Source organism: Serinus canaria, chromosome 3, assembly GCF_022539315.1.
Source record: "Serinus canaria isolate serCan28SL12 chromosome 3, serCan2020, whole genome shotgun sequence".
Taxonomy (NCBI): Eukaryota; Metazoa; Chordata; class Aves; order Passeriformes; family Fringillidae; genus Serinus; species Serinus canaria.
The window spans coordinates 44,075,486-44,095,132 of NC_066316.1; the positions used below are offsets into that span (position 1 = coordinate 44,075,486).

Here is a 19,647-nt window from a genome sequence, read left to right on the forward strand (position 1 = left end):
CCACTCTTGGCTGCTGCCAAGGGTAAATTTAGAATGATCCTCCCAGCAGTGACTGGGAATCTAGTCTTTGCAAGGGCTCAGAGCAGACCCTGGACAAGGGATGGCACTCCAAAACAGTCATCTGGGGCGTGGTGTGTAAGCAAAATCACCCTATAAAACAGAGCAAAACTGGCAAACATATTGCTCCTGGCATGAATGTACTTCCATATTGATTCAACACTTAAAAAGGGCAGTGAATGAGAATGAGGATGTCCTTTCTTCGAACTCTCCAGCAAATTCACTTTCACTTTAGGCAGCCTGCTGTTTTCTCACCTCTCAGCTCCTTCACCCTGACCGCAGCAGCACCTTCCTCCACCGCCAAACCCTCTGTGCTGCCTCCCCTCGCTGCCTCCTCTGCTCAGCCTCTTGCCTGAAGTCCTCCTAGAGGAGGAGCTGAAATTTTTGCCTGACCGCCCTGGCAAAAGCAGGGAGACATTGCTGAAGTCCACTGGGAAGCCATCACCCATGCGGGCAGCACAGCTGAGCCCTGGGCTGTGAACCTGCCCCTCAGCCCTGCCTCTCCTGGGACAGGAGCCCGCGGGTTTGAGAGCTGGCCAGGTCGGGGTAGCTTTTCTCCAGTCAGAGGCTCTGGAAGGATTATTTGGCTGCAACATATCATATGACTTTGTTCTTAGAGTTACATTTTAACTGAGAAAGTTTAACAAGTATGACTTATGGGCTTCTAAAATTGGCAGCAGAAAAATGAGCTGAGGAAGTCATGGAAAAAAACCACAAGCGAGGCCATTCCATGTTATGCACAATTTCTGGGCTCTTTTTCCAATCTTCTGGTTTTTTTGGATGGTGGAAAATATTTTCCAGCTACACAGGCCTGGCTTCACTGAGTATGTATTTATGCCAAGTTTATAAAAAGCAGCTGCAGACATGGTTGAATGAAAGGATTACACTGCTGTCTGTCTTCCAGAAGGTGCTTCAGTTCACACCCTGTCCCATAGAGCAAGGCTCACTTTTCAAATCTCCATGAATGTGTGTAGGGAAGGACAAAATTTGAACCACACAATACAAACAGCTATGGCTGTGCGTGCCAGTGGGCACGCATGTGTGTACACACAGCTCTCTGGATAGCATTTCCTAGCCACTGCTAATGCTGGCTTTTAGCACTTCAAGATTACCACCATTCCTCCAATCTCTCCCCACACTACAGCTTGGTCCATCTTCCGTGAATACAAAAATGGGGAGAGGGCTTTCAGGGTCAAGACCCCGGTCTCAGTGTATTTCTGCTCCCTTCTCCATGCATACCTGCTCTCCAGCTGCTCCCGCTGAAATTCAGGCTTCACCAACCTCACGTATTCTCAGGCTGCCAGCCTTTAAGGCTACGAGGGATTGCTGTAATCGTGCAGCCTGATCCCCTCCACAGCACACAACACTGAATTTCAATCAGGAACCCAGGCAGCACAGGCATAACCTTAATTTTCAGCTGTGCCTTGTCACAGTCTTGGCCTGATACACTAGTCACAAGAGGAGAGTCACAAATAATTCTTCACTCTCCAAAACAGAATAGCTCCAGGGGCTGGGGGGAGGATACAAACTGAAAGCAAATGTATATAAAAAGGTAAGGTAGGTGGTAAGCTGCAGATCATGCATTACAGATCTGTATCCTGCTGTTTTTTCAGTCGAGTATGTTAGAATAACAGTACAGAGAACGACAGTGTTACATCAGGAATATCGGTCAAGACAATATTTCCTGGCAATTGTTTGAGAAATGCTTTTCTCACAGCTAATTTCTCCCAAGAGGCTGTGTTTTCTCTGTTTTTAGAAGGAGAGTGATTAAGAAAGGAGGTTTTTAAACCTCTGCACCCTGCCGTGGGACAAAGAACTGTGGGGGAAAGAAAGGAAAAAAGAAAGAAAAGAAAAAGGCACAACAGCTGTAATGTTCTATGAAATGATTTTGTTCTGTTCTCTTGCCGAGGTGGTGGGTGCAATCATCAGTTTGGCAGAGATAAATACAGGAAAAGCAAGCCCTTTTTCAGGAGCCGCAGCTGCAGGAGTGCCACATTGCCATCTAGCGACACGGGCTCTGGAAGCCGAAGCAGCGGCGCTCCGCCGGCTCCCCAAGCCTCCTGCACCGGTGCCCACCGCTGGCCAGCACACCTGGACATGGGAGCCCCCTTTCCTTCTCGTGATTTACAGCCACGCTTGAAAATTGCAAAACTGCTTGGTCTGTAAAAGACAGATGCAGGGAGGCAGGGGGAAAAGGGAAAAATTTCTCTATAAAGAAGTTTAAGATGAACTTGGCTTTGCTAGGGAAAGCTGGTTTTTACACTGAGGCCCAAACAGATTCTCATCTTCCATTGCTGCTGCTACTGCTGCTGCACAGAAAGCTACCACAGCTTCGTCATCTTCTGCCATTATCATATGGATGTCTGTGGCAAAATGATGCAGAAACAGTGAGCACTACCTTGTCCCATGGAGACAAGTCTGAATCTAGACCTGATGCCCTGCTCCCAGTCCTGTTGGACCAAACAGCTGTGTGCCCTGATACCATCTGCAGTGCCTACCCTGACAATTTGACTCCACTATGTACATCTGCAATGTACCTCTGCATTTGTATTCTGAAAAGAACACAAACATTAACCTTTCAACACTTTAAAAAAGAAAAGCCCAAGTGCAAAGCCCTTTAGACAGCAAAAGACAGGCACTCGGTCTTCAGAAGATGCCCAGCAAAGGGCAGTATACAAATTTTTTTGTATGATCTTCACACAGCAAGTTAAAAAGTAAAAAGAGCTTTGGTGCATGAGAATTCTGACACTCACTGAAAGCTGTTAAATTGAAAGATACTGGCTACAGCAGACTTACATTTACCCAGAAAACAAAAACACTCCCAGTGCCTAAACTCTGCCAGAAGACACCATCATTTTGGGAAGCAATGAAAGAAGCCTTGCATCAGGCATCCAAGACTGTGCACAAAGCTCTGCTTCATGGCCCATGCCCTTCCCACTGAAATAAATGAGCAGTCTCACACCTTATAGGCGTTGAAAGGTGATTAGCAGCAGACTGTATTGGCTCTGGGGCAAAGGATGATGTGTCTAGCTAATCATTAACTCTGTGTCTTTAGTCCCTTATTCTGGTGAAGCTTCACAAGAGCACAGCTACCCTGCATCTGCAGGCATGTCACAAAGGGTGATATTCTTTGATATTAGCAAAAAATAATGTGGTCTTCCAAGAAAAATGGAAAATGCACTGAAGTTCCCCCAAATGAAGACAATCAGTGCTGCTCCGGAGAACTACTACTGTCTTCAAAAACCCAGTGATAGTCTCTACAAATTCTTTGGTGACTACATATACTATGAGGACCTAGAAATACTTTGAATTTACAAAACCACTCCTGCATCAATTAATAACAAAGTTTGCGGTGTCACCCCCTGAGACCCACATCACCTGCAACATTATCAGGAGCTGGGCAGGCAGAATTTGAACACTTAGATTTTGAAAAAGGGAAGGCCATAAAGATTCCCGAGCCATTGCTGGTTCTGTCAGACTGCAATCTGTTTCTTTTTTTCTTTAAAATCAGGGTGAGATCACTGTTTTTCTTGAAAATGTGCTGCCCAAGGTAGGAGATACCTATCTTTGAAAAGATCTAAAGTCCAATGACAAATATTGTCAGGCCTGCTGAAGATCTTCAAGGGCAATGCAGCAGAGAAAACACTGCTCCCAGCTGACAAGGTCCTAACACCATTCTGGAAAAAACCAAAATAAGAGAGGGATTCTACAAAGGAGTCGATTTTTTTTCCTGGCTTTACATTTTATAACCAAAAGCATGGGGAGAGCACTGCCCCAGTATCAATACATTCCATCTCAGGGGATGTGTTCCCTTTAGAAAACCAACATAACTTATGAGCACTTACTTTCATAGTTGCCCAGAGAAGCCAAGGTGCCCAAGTGGTGCTCAAGCTTAGTGCTCAAGCTCCCACTAAGAACCAGACAGTCCATTGGTTCTTGAGCATGGCAGGGCACACCAGTCTCATCCTCTAACTTCCTGAACATATGGTTACCACATAACCTGCCAGTCATGTCCTCCTCTGCTTTCTGGAAACCAGCTCCAAATTAGAAAAAGGAGGATAGAGCCAACAGAACTGCTCTTAACCACCAAGATTTTGAGGGTCAAAAGCATGCTTTAGAAGGTTGCATTGTTTTTAAGGATGGGGCAGCTGTCCAAAACTGGGCTACAACTTTCTCTCTGTAAAGTACCTCTCCAATTTGCATCTGTTTTGTCAGGTTGTCAAGCATTCACAGTTTGCAGTCCAACATTTAAGATGGACACTGACTCACTGCATTGCCTTCTAGGCTGTTTCCCTTATTTATGCCTGCTTTAATACCTATAACCCAGCTTTCTTGTTTGCATCGTGGTATCACTGAATTTCATGCATTACAGTTTGGGCTGATTACAAAGTTTTGGCAGAACAGAGTTCCTTTTAAAGTTGCTATCCAACAGCAATCTAGATTTCTGAAAGATTGCTTCTTACATTTTCAATGCAGAAGGTATTTACAAACTGTAGGACTGCCAGCAGAGCAATTAACCCAGTGCTTGACAGCTCATCTTATTGCTTTCATTTGGGGGGGAAGTTGTGCCTCAAATCTATTCAGTTATAGAGCCTTTAATACTTCTTTCTTTTGGTAGGTTTAATTATTTATAAGCAGATATATGGTTGGTTGAAGTCTGATTTTTCCTGATTACACTAGTAACTAGCACTGATTAGCCAACTAGTCTAAAATTAATGTGATGTAGAAAAGAAGCAAGCTTCAGAGCTTCAAACAAAATTCAGATAAAACACCCACCCAATTACTACCAAAACAATCATACTATCCTAAACCTTACCTTCTCCCTTCCCGTGTAACTGTCCCAATGTCCTGCTCTTGACTGCTTAGGTTTCCATGAGGTAAGGACCATGCAGAATAAATTATAGGATCAGGGCTGCAGGCTGTGAGTTTGCAGAAGCAGAGACTTCATCTTGACAGATTCTTCAGAGTGCCACACACATCTCTGCTGATACAGAAGTAATAATAATTTCATGCTAAGAATTCTGCCAGTGCCAATGCCCAGTAAATAATATCCCTACAAAGTAAAAAAGGGCCCTTAGTTGTGTCAGATGACTTCTAACAAGCCAAGGAACCTGATGTTAAAGCTCAAACCTTTAAATGGAGAGATAAATGAAACATAAACCAAATAGCAACCCCTCATGGTTATGCAAATTCAGGTGTCATTATAGCAAACACTCTGACTAGAACTCAATAAATATGGAGGCTGTAACCTGGGGTCAGATGGGGCTTCCCTTCTTTATGTAGGCAAAAACTTCCACCTCCTCAGTGCTAGGAGCTGGCAGTCTTCCTCATGGTAACTTACAGGACCAGGCTGTATTATAACAGGTCAATGAAAGTATAACAGGGTGGTGAAAGTAAATCTTCATCAAAACCAGACTGTTCCCACCAGTAATGAAATACTGCTATGAATTGATTAGGTGTGTAATATCAATTAAAAACAACAAGGGAGAGTTTCTCAAAGAACATGCTTGCTCAAGAATCCCTTTTCTTCATTTCTCCATTTAATTAGTCTTGCATTATAATTCACAATTTCATGCAATAATCATTGTCATTTAAATCATCAAAGCTGAATGTACATTCTTTCTCATTAAATAATATTAAATACAACAAGAGATGCTAGCCAGCTAATGTTTCAGAGCTCCAGGGAAATGCTCTTTTACATACATGCCAAAACAGGCAAATACTGTTTTTTTACAGCAAATTTCTGTCTCTACCAGGCTATATTACAGGGTTTAACATGGCCAAAGTGACCTAAGGAAAGAGAAGCAGCATGGTTTTCACACAGTATCTTTTATTAAACAGCTTTCTCTAGATGCTGTCATGTGTTGAGCAGACTGAAGAATTTCTTACTAACAAGCTGAATGTTGGAAAAATGCTGATTGATGCCTACAAGGGTGGAAAATTTCCATTTACTTGTATAGCATGGATACACTTTACCCCCCCACAAAGAAAGACCAGGAAGCAGAGGAAAAACACTTGTGAGATGTAGGAGTAAAGATTCGGTTTTGAGCCAGGGTGCCACTAAAATGCGAACAGCTGCCTCCAAGGCATGAGAGAGACAAAGTATGAGATCAGCTCACTTCATGTCAGCTGCAGGATCACAACGGGGTGAGTAGATTTTGTCAACATCAGCTGAAATTCAACCAGCATTGAAAATGCATCCTGTCACCAGTGTATAATATCTTGCTTCTTTATTTTTTTGGTTGGCTCTCCTCACATGGCCCATCACAGGCAGAGTCCAACTCCAGGTAAAATGTCAAGATGCAGATTTCACTCCACCCCTCCTGCAGTTAACCTTGAAAGGTGCATTCCTTTCACTCCAGCTAGCAAAGCTCACCCAGAATAATCACAACTGGGCAGGGGAAAACTTCTCTTGCAAGCCTGGCAATCACATGTGGTGCATTTTGTTGCAGAGTTGCAGCTGGCTTATCTATTTACCTGGTTTGTACTGAGGGATGGAGAGAAAGAGGGAAATCCTCCTAATCATGACATCACAACAATTTAAACACACAGGATTTTAAAAAGACAAAATTGGTTATTATCAGTAGAAGCACATTCCACTGCTGCCCCACTGAGCCTGTGTTATACACCGTACCAAATCTGTCTAGACAAAATGCTGCATTGCATCACCTCACCAGACAGAGAGATTCTAAAAATTAGGATTTTGCAGGGTGAGCTTGCACAAAATGTGTGTGCAAAACTGCCCTCTGCTGTTTAGATTAAGACCTGCGCTAGTAAATGACTGTGACCAAATCAGTTTTTAGCTGTGAGGGTCCAACGTGCAAAGAGGCAGAACCATCTGTTTTCCACCTCCATGCACACTAGAAATTTCATACACAAAAGCCACTCACAACTGCGTTGCAGCATGGACCATCCCAAGAGATCTGTAGGCTGCATCAACACTGTGCCACCTGCAACACTCTGTTAAGCAACTCTCCCACCATGGGTGAGCACCACCAGACACCCTCTTATCCCAAAGACGAGTCAAGAACATCTCAAGGTACAAGGGAAATGATGAATTTGTGAGTGAGCACTGCAGGACATCCATCAGTCAACCTGCTAAAGACAGACCTGACCTGTCTGAAGCAGGAACAGGAACTGTATGCCTGGAGTCAAAAGCTTATAGCTCAGAGGCCTTTAAGAGTTAAGGACTATTAAGTTACAGGAATAATTGGAAAGCAGGGTAGTGAGCTCATCAAAACATGTCTAGTAAATATTCTTTAAAACTAGCCCCTACTGCAGGGAAAGAAGAGAGGACCTGGATTTTCTTTTCGAGAACACATGGAAACCATTGTACTTCGAAAAAGCTGCCCATTATCTAGTGCCAGCATGTTGGACAATTTGGTACAAAAAATAACACAGAAGGGCCAGCTGTTTTCTGCAGCTTCACCTACACATTCATACACTGGACGTAGCAAACTCTGCTCTGTGAGAACAGCATTAGACATCCACATTTTCTTTGGGAAGTTCGAGTTTGGTACAAATGCAGAAAACAAGTACTGTTACCCAGACTACTTCAGTTTCTGGAGCACCTCTGATGAAAGCTGGCCCAGTTCTCATGAATTAAGCACAAGTTTCAGCTCTTTGCAACAGGCTTTTGGTCAGTACACAGAGAATACTGTCAGCTATGCTGGTCAGTGTATACACGCTAACTAAAAACCAAACCAAAACTTGGGTACAACAGAAACCTTGAAGAATTTTTTTTGTTCTTTTCACATCAGCCCTTTTTATGTCCATACATTCAAAAACACAGAAGCATGGATGTGCAGCACAACATGCCTTTGAAACAATCACTAAAAGCACTTAGTGACCACTTCAAAGATTCTCTTGATGTTTAACTCATGTTAACTGTAACACAACAGTCATGTAGGGCCACTGTTCAGACAAAAGGACTTTAAACACACCATCAACAGATGTACAAATGAAACTTTAGAAAGATTCTTCTGAGTGCAGAAATTGCTGGAGCTTTACTTTGATGATGGCTGGCTGGCCTCCTACACAGCAGGGCTGGGACTTCTCCATTTTTCATGTTAAGGGCAACAATAATATTGTGTCAGCCCCCAGGGGAAGGAAATTAGTGCCAGATGATTCAGTGTGTGCCTGACCAGTCTGGTTTTGGATTTGATTCCATTATCTAGAAAACTTAAATGTGAGACATCAAAGGTAGTCTTTCATGATAATGAAACTAACTGGGTGGGTTTTTTTCTGTAAAATCTGCCTAAGAAACTTGTAACTTTGAGGAGAGAAGACTTCCCAACATAAATCTAACAGAACTCTCAATTTCTTTGTAAGAAATCCTTTTTGTGCTGAAAACAAGTGCCTTTTTCTTGGAGAAGCACAGAAAGGAAGATGGTTATTTCTGGGAGAAGGACTAGTAGTTTGACCTGCAGTAAAGTAAGATTACTGATTTATTCTCCAGCAGCTGTGAGCTCCATAGCAGCAATTACTTCCACACATTTTTCATTTGCACAAGTGAAATAAATGTACAGCACTATGCACAGCTAATGCAAGGGCATTACTACTGCTGATGGAGAAACCACGTTTCTGATGACCTGCACTTTGCTTGTGTCTGAAAGCAGTGTCTTTGCTTGAGTATGAAACATCTGTGGACTATGTGTGCTTAGCTACACCTCTGTCAGTCTGCTGCTCTTGGAGCAACAGCAAATTTTCATTCTAGGCAATATCTTCCAAGTCTTCACAATTGTACAGTTTTAGCTTCACTGGGACATTTGGGGAGAAGAAAAAATTCAAGTCTTGTTAAATTCCACTCTATTAGTCCAAGACACTCAAAAGAGGTATCAGAGTGTGCCCTAACTCTTACTAACTAGGTACTTCTGGGTTATCAGATATGAGAATAAATTTGCATTTAAGGCTACATTTAAACCTATGCTGTCTTAAATTTTGTTTGCATCTAACTTTGCAGGCTCGAGAAAATAAAAAAATAAAAAAATGTTAGAGCAATATGTGTGTCTGTGATGCTTATTACAGCAAATACCATTTATAGATATAATCAGACTGTCACCAAACCTTCCATCAAAATCAGAATTGACACACAGGTTTGCTGAAACACAGTTCAGGAGAGCTTTGCTGTAAGCTAAAATGTGAATTCAAATTGTCATCATTATACCAAAGAGTGTAGAAAAATGCTCAGGTTTGACTGAAGAGTGCTACTTTTGTCTTGTGCTGTTTGGGTTTGTTTTTCAAGTCAGGATGGAAGATTTATTCACCTTAAAGCAATGTTAAAAGCTGAACTAAAAAGATAGGCTGAAGTTATCAGCAAAACAGAAGGTAAATATGCTAACAGTTCTGTCAGCATAACCTACGAATTCCTACTTTTTACTTTTAAGGTTTAGAAGGGAAAAGAAAAACTCCTTCAAAAAGCCTCATTAAAATCAGAACCGTCTATAATTTCACAGTGTTTTTATTAAGTGCAAAATAATTTTTTCCCTGTAAAATAAATTAAAAGGAAAACAGCACACTGGCCACTGTCCCCTGAAAAATATGGCTGCTACGTTTTACTTTTACCTTATGCTACCTGAACAAAAGCACAAAGATTAAAGTACATCCAGTTGTTTAAAACATGTTTGTTGATACCAGCCACTAACTTCAGTATTTATCACATTACAGAAAACTTCAACAGCACCTCAAATCTTTGGAAATAATGTTTTCAAGGGCTTAAGGGGAAAATACCTATTCCATAGCAAACCATTTCAGCAGAATGACTCAGTAAGGGCCATTTCTATTCCCAAACCCAGGAACTGACTGCTAAGTCACCATCAACTATACACTTAACCTCTCAAAAATCCCATGTGAGGCAATTCCTGAACCACTGAGGAGAATCTGCCTTTGAAGAAATTTGCACCAGGCTGAAATGAGACAGAGGTGGCTAGAGTGCTCTCAGTGTATCCTACTTCTACAAGATTATACCACCTAATACCTTACTCTAGCAGTATCATTAATAATGTCAGCTGGTCTGAAAGACACCTCAAAGCATTCTCCTCAAGTTAAAAATGAGTCACTGTGCCAAAAAGACAAAGCTATGTTTTTAATTGTTTCTTCTGCCACCTGAGTGCTGATAGCACAAACTCAGAGAATAGCAGAAGCCAGTCTGTTTTGACATGTAGAAGACCCTACCCATTAAGAACTTGCCTTCATAAGTACACTTCTCCTACTCACTTGAGCCTGCTGTATATTATTTGTCTTCTTTTCATTGGCAAAGGAAAATTCACCACACCGTATTGAAATTGTACAACATCTAATTCCATTAGCTTTTGCTATTTACCCATGGGATATAATTGTCTTACCTTATCAGTGTAATTTTTTTCTTAAGGCAAATGCCTTTAAAAGACTGCTAACAACCATTTGCTGTGGTCTTGAAGACTACAGACTGAAATGTCAACTGTCGATCTTACAACATTTCAAGCTTTCCAAAAAGCCCCAACTTTAGTGCTCTTAAAATGTGCCCAGGTTTTATTCCAAACAGCTTTGTTTCAGACACCTGTATTAATAGAGCTTTCAAGTTTGCCAGTAATTTTGAAATGATCATTTTACATGTTTTTGTTCCTGACAGAAATGGATTCGTCATTCTTTCTGCAGCCTGTCATCTCTTACCATTGTGATCTGCATCTCCTTCTAAGGTGATCTGTTACTGTTTAAATGACCATATATTAATTTTCTCAGGAAACTACAAAAAGTTTTAAACTGAATTAAAAGTATCGGAAGACCAGCCATAACATTAAAAATAAATTTTAATGTTGTCCTTTTTAGATCATTTGCTCTGACACCCAAATATTTTGAATTTTAAAGTAGTACTATAGGGACACACAAGTGCAGATAAATCTTTATTGCCATAACTTCGTTTTTTCAAAAATGAGCATTGGGTTTTTAATAGGTCGTAGTTTTATGTCTGTATATGTACAACATTACAACTGCGTATTTCAATAATAATGAAGTTAGTGATACTTTGATAACTCAACACAGTGTATTTATAAAATGAATTCTTATCAAAATACACTTTTCACTGGGATAATAAATAAAATCCTGTGAAACCCACCTACACAAAGTTAATTTTAACTCTGGTAGAACCCGATGTGGTACACAGTCCATTAACTACTATGTTTGCCCCTTTATCCCCCTACTGATGCTCATCTTCTGGGGTAAGAAAACTTTTTCCCCCCGTTGTGGTGTGACCTCATTCAACATCATCTTCAGCCAAGCACTGTGCATTTACAATTCTCTGTAAGAAGGAGAAAAACTCATTCACAATTACATAAAACTGAGAGTAGGCAACTGATTATCAAGCAATGTAATTTTACACTGAACATTAAGCAGTGTAATTACTGAACAAACTGATTTAAGTTAAAAATGGCAATCTATTTGAATAAAGTTTTGAAGTCAGTTCCACAGAAATGACAAACAGTGCAATACCTAATAAAGCCAAAGTCAGATAAACAATATTCTCTCAACCTCAAGTGACGACCTCTGTGTGGTTTCTGGCACTGTTCTCTTAGGAAACATTTTTGTTCAATCATTTTCCCAACTCTTACATCTTGCATATCTAACACTTTCCAGTGTCACCACTGAGAATATGGACCTTTACCTGAAATGTAACCATGCCTGAGCTTTAAGAAGGGCCAACTGATACCCAGAACTGAGTCTCTGCTTTATGTCAGGTAACACTGTTAAGGAGTCCCCTTGTACTTCCAAGAACATAAAACATATAACTTATTTCACAACAGACTCACCTGCGAGCACATTAACATTACCCAGTCTGTACTCAGACTGAAACAGGAGGGTATTTTATACACAAAGCTACTAATGCTTTTATCATCAGAGAAACTCCCAAGCTTCCAAAAATTGTCACAGGTTCTGGTGCTAGTTAACATCCTGTGTCTAAAGCTGTCCCCAGAAGCAACAGATTCATTTTGATGAACTTCCATAGCATTTACACACACTTGTAGAAATGTAAATTTTAAAAAACCCTCTCAAGACCCAGGGCAATAAAGTTACTGTTTTTACAATCCCCCAACTTGTATTTGGGAAACACAGGATCCACTTATAGTACCAGAGCTGTGGTCAGATGGCTCTACTTCAAGAGCTTAGCATACCCTATACACAAGAGAAGTTTTGTATTTCTGTTTTATCCTAGTTGCTATAAATGCTACATGATGATTTTCATATTCACTTTTTAACATCTCAGGCAGGGAAAAAAAAGAAAAAAGCTTCTTTTAATCTAACCGAACATATTAAAAAACCAACAGATTACAAAACCTGATACTTAAGACTGGTGCAGTGGATAAAGTAAGTATTTAAATTTTTTTCCAAACCAGACCAACAGGGAATGCTTCACATACCTGACTTATTGTAGGGAGCTTAGTTAGAAGCATTTGAAACACTGGTGGTGGAAGAGTCTGCTGTAGAACTTGTAGTAGCTGCTGCGGCTGCCCACACACAGCAATGGCATTGGTCAAGTGATCAACACCTTTTTCATATTCACCTGTATGAGAAATTAAAATGTTTTGAAATCAACCATCTTCCACACTGTAACACATTTACATAAAACATCCACTAAGAGTGGATTATATTATGGTGAATCAATCCATATGAGGCTCTTCTCCCTCCTTGACGGACTTTCTGAACACATAAAGTTAGAAACAAATAAGCAGATTTTCTTAGATGAATTTGACTCCCCAGAATTTCTTGATGTATAAAAATCATCTTCTAACAAAGGTAGAGAAAAATTATTTTACAACTTACCCTTTGGAAAAAAAATATTATTACCTTGAGCTAATAATTCCTCTCCAAGCTGAATCTCCTCAAGGAAAAACTTCTGAACTGCTTCAGCATCTTTCAGATCAGGCAACTATAAACACACCGTAGAAGTTAAATCAGCCTTTAAACACTAGCTAATAAAAAGCTAGCAGAAAATATTCTCAATTGAAATTAAACAAGCACACAACCCCATTGTTACATTGACACTGGCAGAAAACCAAGTGTCACCACTAAGTTAAACATACTCAGAATGTTTTTGAAAAATCAGACTCAGTCTTATAACACTATATCACTTATCTGTAGAGAGACAGCCTGAAATACCTCTACTCAGTTTATTAAGTATATCATTTAGGAGCAAATATAAATTCTAAGGTGTATTATGTTTATAACAACTGTATTTCTTGCAATTGCTTGCAAGAAATCTTATCTTTTCCTTCTGGATCCATTGGTAATAATGAAACAAAAATAAAATACGTATTGCAAAACAGCCTATCAAGTTCAGTTATAAGTGTATCCATTGATAATTTTAAGTCTGAAAAGTCCTTGCTCATATTACAAAGAGGGAAAACACCATCAAATCACACAGTGAATGTTGTACTTTCTTATATAACTCCTCTATCTGACACAAAAAAGAAACAACCATACAATTATTTCTGAGCATTAAAAAACTAAAGACTGCATATTTGCAGGACTGATTGTAATCCTGCAAATTTGTTTGTAAAACAAATCCTTAAATAAATCTTACAAATAATACAAGTGAAACATCTTTCAAAACAGCACTGCATTATTGAACACAGTATTACCTTGGAAAGTCCTGCTCTCTCTTTGGCAAGCTTCTGTTTCTTCCTTCCTGTAAGAATAAAAACATCTTTTATTTTCAATTTGCAATTAAAAAGCCCATCAGCTTATAGTCTGAAACCATGAACAAATCAAAGTCCTTTTCCAAAGAAGAAACTGGTAATGGATTCCAAATATTGAAGATTGAGCAGAAGACTGCAACCCACTCAGTACAACAGAGCATAATTTAGAGGTCTAATGAGGGCTGGCAGTAGCACCAGCCCAAAATGGCAATTCTTCTCCTGAGGGCTACAGCAAACACCAGCTGTGCAGGGCAGCACAGCAGCAGCACAGCACACCTCCTGAACGGCAGGCACACAGAGGCTAAGAGAATTAGAGTAACAGAGGAATTACCCACACGACTTCTAACAATAAGCCATGGAAGAATTGTCTGTAAGTCAAGCTATCTAGTTTTGAACTGTACGGTGCGCCACCAAAGAAGGGGAACTTTAGCAGGCCACAGCAGATACACACAGCACACTTTCTCAGCTACTTTATAGCGAAGACTTGAGAACTAGTTAATAAGTGGCAGCATCTCACCATCCCTCAGCAAGAGCAGTACTAAAGCATACATTTCTGAAACCTTTGAGGAAAGCAAACATTTACAGATGGAACAAACATTTACAGATTTAACTGCCTACCTAGAGGCAAAAATTTGGTCTGCTACATGAAGCTGTACCACTTCAGCAAAACTAATGTAACTAAAATTAAAGTTGCTTTTAATGCAGCTAGGCAGGTATAAAGATATATTTACAGTAGCAGTTCTTCATACAAGAAAGAATAATTATACTAATTATTCTGCCAATTTCCTTGGAATAATTATTTATGTAAATCTTCAGTTCATCAACTGAAATAGTTACACCACTAAAACCTCTGAATACAGCCTATGGTTAAGATGTCCTTCCACTCTTTGTCCTCAGTGTCTGCTCAGAAACTCCTATACTGACAAAGAACAACTGTCACACAGCCCTGATTTTTCTTTTGATACAATTTTACATGCTGGAAATACTCCAAATATGATTAGCAGTTTTACATGGTAATTAAAAATTTTCACTTGTCCACATGGTGAAGACAGTCAGGAATACTATTCCCTATGGTAGTGATAACCTAACACGTGGCATTTACTGACAAGTTGTGTTCTTTATAGCAAGGGAGTTCACATTCTAACCAGATGGAACACCCTTTAATCTTAATATACCATCTTAATAACACTTAGCACCTAGATTTCTACAACTAACTGACCTGTGTATGTTAATTTATACTATAGATGGAAAAATGTGTTGGATAGAACTTGTAGTCTACTACAATTTTATAATTTTGGAGGGTTTCAATAGTAAAGAATTTCTCTTGAAAGTTAATTCTTCAATTAGCTCACTCCAACTTTTCAGAAGCATTAATTTGAACAAAACTTTAATTTGCACTACTTTGCAACAAGTTTTGATAATAGATAAAATTGTAAAGATTAAATAAAAAAAAATAATATTTGAAATTATTTACTATAAAAACAAGCCACACTGCAGCTGTACTGCATTCAGCAAAAACATCAAAAAGAAATACAGAGAGTAACAGCTTAACATTTGTACATCATTTTGGAGAGAAAATTCTGTATTCTTGGCACAACTATGATACCTTCTTCTTAAAATATGATAAAAGGTATCATTCCCCAGATTAAGCATTCTGAAATAAAGACCAAAACAAAAGACATGCTCGTCACTGGAACTAATGAAAGCTTTTAACCACTGATCACACACATTTGAAAATATATACTTTAACCTGAAAATAGTGAAGGAATACAAAGAATCACCAAGATTTTAAAACTGAAAAATTATCTATCAAATCCTTCAAGCCTGACTACTATGGAACTTTGTTTTCCTCTTCGTAATACTTTTTTCCAGGCCCTTTAAAAGTTCACTAGCTAAAACAATTAAAAAACCCAAGTAACTCTAAAGGTATTTATGAATTATTCCTATACTGGTTGAGAAGAAATACTAGTTTCAAAGTATCTTTGAAATAACAACCAAAAGTTACATTTGTAGTATGACACGCAAAAAGCAATGGCTTTGAGGGGTAAAAAAACCTCAAAAAACAAATAAACAAAAAAACCCCACCCCACACCTAAAAAACCACCCTGAAATTGTTTTCCCTCAGGGACCTCCACAAAAATGAAACACCTTCCTCTGTTCTAAGGAGATAATCACATTTTGAAAAGGGAAAGGCAGTCTTTTGGAGTCAATGAATCTTTATTACCAGAGAAATGCAGTGCATGCATCCAAAGCACAAAGCTAAACTGCAGCTCTCACAGTGCAGGTCCTCCAGGCACAGCTCTTGTACAAGGGTACAAGTTCCAAAAGAGAACCAATGGATGACCTGTCCTGCTGGCATGGGTTGCAAAGGCCCCTGAGTAGACCCAGCAGCTTCCCAACCAGTCCTACAAAGGAGCAGAAAACCCAAAAAGCCATCTGCATTTTCAGCTCCCATCAGTGAAGTCTACCTACTGCCCTCCTCTCACCCTGCTGTCCAGGCAGAAGGTGCTCTTGGGCAAAATTCAGCATGGTCAGAAATTCTGGCTGCTTCTGAACAAAGACCTGTGTGTCTATATTTTAAAGCAGAGCACTTCTGTTTTATTCATTCAAGAAGGCAAACAGTAAACATACCTGGACTATTTTATTAATACAATACTGCCTGGGAAGCTCAGCACCTACAGATGATTATACCTTTGCTATCTTTTGGTCCCAAGACCAAATAGGGACATACCCCCCAAACTAGCAACAAGGTCTAAAAAAAAATAAAACCAACAAAAAATTCCACCCACAAAACATGCTAACTAAGATTAAAACATGTGGAAAATTGAAGTCCAGTAGTTCTATAAGCCTTCCAGAAACTTCCAAGAAATCTCTTCTCCAGAAACCTAAATCTGGCCACCTCATTTCTATTACAGGCCTTTGCAGTGTAAACTTTGGCCCAAACACAGCACACAGAGATGGCAAAAAACCAACTGGTTCTTCATTTGTCAGCACATGCTTGACAAAATACAACAGGCGATCCACTAACATGTTTGGTTTCTTATCCTTCCCAAATTCTGGTGACACTGCATCACAGAGGCTGAAAAAGGATCTTACACTAAGAAGGTTACTGGAAAAGATGTGCTGTAAAGATGGTTTCTCCAAGCTTTCCATCCCATTTCCCCATTATTGCAAAGCACATGGAGCATCTTTACATAAAGAACTGCAGCTGGCTGCTGCACTGAACCTTTCCCAGCTAAGTATTTTACAGCCCAAGCCTTCCTGTCTACCCAACAGTAAAATGCTGTAATACCCAGATCCCTGGCACCACTGCTGAAGCATCCATACTAAATAATCTTTTACACTACCAAAAACAACCAAAACCAATTAACCAAAGCCTTACAACTAAATGCAGACCAGTGCATCACATGCAAGGACTGTAAGTCCTACAGTGAAGTCCCCCAAATGACAACTACCTCCTACCAAACCAAAATGCATTTGTTTTCCACTTCAAAGCTAATGTCAATTCTTAATCAGAGCAGTTCTAAGGTTTATTCAGAACATGACTGGATAGAGGCTCAGATTATGGAAACCTGGAATCCAAAAATAATTTTTGGTCCTTCTGTAAAAACCTTACATAATTCGGTGTTTCTCCTACTGCACATTTGGCATCATAAAAAAACCCCATGGCTGATTATGTTGCTGAAAATCGAGTTTGCTTGTGCAAACCAAGCACATAGCAGTTAACTGCACTCAAATCTCCTAATTAATAACTTGCTCTGCAGGAAAAAAAGGACTTGGAAAACACATACACACACAAGAGGTATGTGCCCAAAATCCTACACAGAGGAGCAAGGGCTTGAAGCTGAAATATTTGACAGGCATAATTTGCTGTGGAGGAAATTTTGGAAAGCGGAATTAATGCACCACTAAGTGACAACAGTGGCCAGGCAAATTCAATCCATGAAGGCAGAACCAAAGTTGTTAAACTACATTTTAATGTCATTAGGTAAATACTTATTTTTAACCAGTCTGGTTATTGACTTTTCCATCCAAGAAACTGCTGATCACATCATGTTTACTTGCCAGGAAAATTTACCTTAATGATTACTTCTTATCTTCAGATTAGTTACCAAAGGAATAATATACATATTATCCTGACAGAAATAACTCAGTATAAAAAGTATCACCGTACTGCTCATGATTCATTTGTCTTCCTTCAGTACTCATGCCCACAACTGCATTTAAAACCCTCACTGATTATTAAAACGTTTAAATAAATGTTGAAGATATGAAATAATGAAGAGCCATGGGACAAGAGCTCTACATCTTGGATTAATCAACAGTTTTCTCTGGCATTCATTCTTATCCTGGAAGCCAATGGCAGGGCTGCCAGGAGGGTTTAGAATGCAGCTGATGAAATACCTGAGAGCTGCCACCGACCCCTGCCTCACCACAGCAACAGCTTCACTGTAAGCGATCACACTGTTTTACCTGCTTGTGTTCCAAACACAAAAAAGATTTTCAAAAGTGTCACCCCGTAAATGTGGTGGCTACAATAGCACTGCTGGGCCTGTAGGAGAGCAAGACTGGACAAGACAAAAGGCGGGGGAGGAGGTGAATTTGAACCAAGCATGGACGGAAACCCCAGGCTCCCCAACACCCACAGCAAGCACTCTCCGATGGGATGGCCCTGTCTAGAACCACCTGAGCGCAGGCTGTAGTGAGGTGGGGTCAGTCTCTTCTGCCATGCCTGCAGTGAGAGGAGCAGAGAAAATGGCCTTAAGCTGAGACATGGGAGATTAGATGAGACAACAGAAAAAACCTCTCCCACCGTGAGGGTGGGCAGGCATTGGTTGCCCAAGGAGGTGCTGGAGCCACGATCCCTGCGGGTGCTCGAGAGGGAGCTGACTGTGTGTGGCGCCGGGCGATGCTGGTGAGCGCCGCAGGGGTTGCAGTGGCAGTGCTGGGCGGATGGCTGCTCGGGACTCGAAGGCATCTCCCGGTTTTGGCGGTTCTTTGACCCTGTGTCCCGGCCCCCGGTTTCGGTGAGGGGACGGCGAGAGGCCGCAAAGCCGCAGGGGCCGCCGCGGCCTGGGGCAGAGGGGGCGGGGGTCCCGGCCGGGCCCGGGGGAGGCGCTGCGGCGACAGCACGTGCTGCCTTCCCGCGCCCCGGCCGGGCGGGTGAGCGAGGGAGAGGAAACGGGGGGATCGCGGAGGGAAGCGCGCGGCGGCGGGAACGGACGGAACGGGAGGAAAGGGGAGGGGGCGCCCCAGGACACTCACGCTCCCGCAGCCGGTTCTTGAAATTGGGGTCGCTCCGCCTCTTGCGGTCGAAGTAGATGCAGTATCCGATGAAGAGCGCCCCGCAGAGCCCCGCGGCGATGGCGCTGGTCCTGCCCACCATCATGGCGCTGCCGCCGCCCCCGCGCCGCTCCCGCCGCGCGGCCCGCGCCGAGCTCCGCAGGCACCTTGGGGCGAGCGGGCACAGCGAAAGGACCCCTCCTCGCTTCCGCTCACGTCATCAGCCCGCGGCGGCAGAGGGCGCCTCCCTCAGTGCCTGCGCCGAGCCCGGAGCGCATGCGCGGACCGAGGGGCGTGGCGGACCGTCGGCGGCGTGAGGGGCTGGGGGGCGGGAAACGGGATCCCTGGAAAGAGGCCTGGGATCATCGCGTCCAGCCTCTGACCCAACACCAGCAGGTCAGCTAGACCATGGCACTTAAACACCTCCAGAGATGCTGACTCCACCACCGCCCTGCCCTGGGCAGCCCATCCCGATGTCTAATCACCCTTTCTGTGAAGAAATTTCTCCTCATGTCCAACCTAAACCTCCCCTGGAACGAGGACTACGAGGCTACCTCCTGTCACCCTGTCCCTTGCTGCCTGGGAGACCGGCCCCCACCTGGCTCCTTTCAGGTGGCTGCAGTGATAAGGTCACCCC

General features: G+C 41.6%; 1 protein-coding gene and 1 non-coding gene across 3 annotated transcripts; both read right to left on the minus strand.

The window, feature by feature from the left end:
• Positions 1–4,890: 4,890 nt before the first annotated feature.
• TOMM20 (translocase of outer mitochondrial membrane 20) lies at positions 4,891–19,214 on the minus strand. 2 transcript variants are annotated; one of them, XM_050971991.1, is made up of 5 exons: positions 18,993–19,214; positions 13,671–13,717; positions 12,877–12,958; positions 12,450–12,592; positions 4,891–5,038 (listed from the first exon to the last, which is right to left on the minus strand). In XM_050971991.1, exons 1-5 carry the CDS (start codon positions 19,114–19,116, stop codon positions 4,964–4,966), a joined length of 471 nt encoding a protein of 156 aa, XP_050827948.1. In that variant the 5' UTR covers positions 19,117–19,214; the 3' UTR covers positions 4,891–4,963. The 2 variants fall into 2 exon arrangements, with proteins under 2 accessions (XP_050827948.1, XP_009091156.3); XM_009092908.3 differs by lacking the exon at positions 4,891–5,038 and adding an exon at positions 10,925–11,332 and having other exon boundaries at positions 18,993–19,209.
• On the minus strand, positions 17,985–18,119 carry LOC115485027 (small nucleolar RNA SNORA14). The gene has a single exon (XR_003945772.1). It is a non-coding gene; the product is annotated as a small nucleolar RNA SNORA14 (small nucleolar RNA).
• Positions 19,215–19,647: the final 433 nt, after the last annotated feature.

Coding starts and splice junctions, on each gene's coding strand:
- TOMM20 (XM_050971991.1), bottom strand. CDS start 19,116: ATGATGGTGGGCAGGACCAGCGCCATCGCCGCGGGGCTCTGCGGGGCG. Junction 13,718..18,992: donor CAAGAACCGGCTGCGGGAGC/GTGAGTGTCCTG, acceptor TTATTCTTACAG/GAAGGAAGAAACAGAAGCTT. Junction 12,959..13,670: donor AGAGAGCAGGACTTTCCAAG/GTAATACTGTGT, acceptor GTGTGTTTATAG/TTGCCTGATCTGAAAGATGC.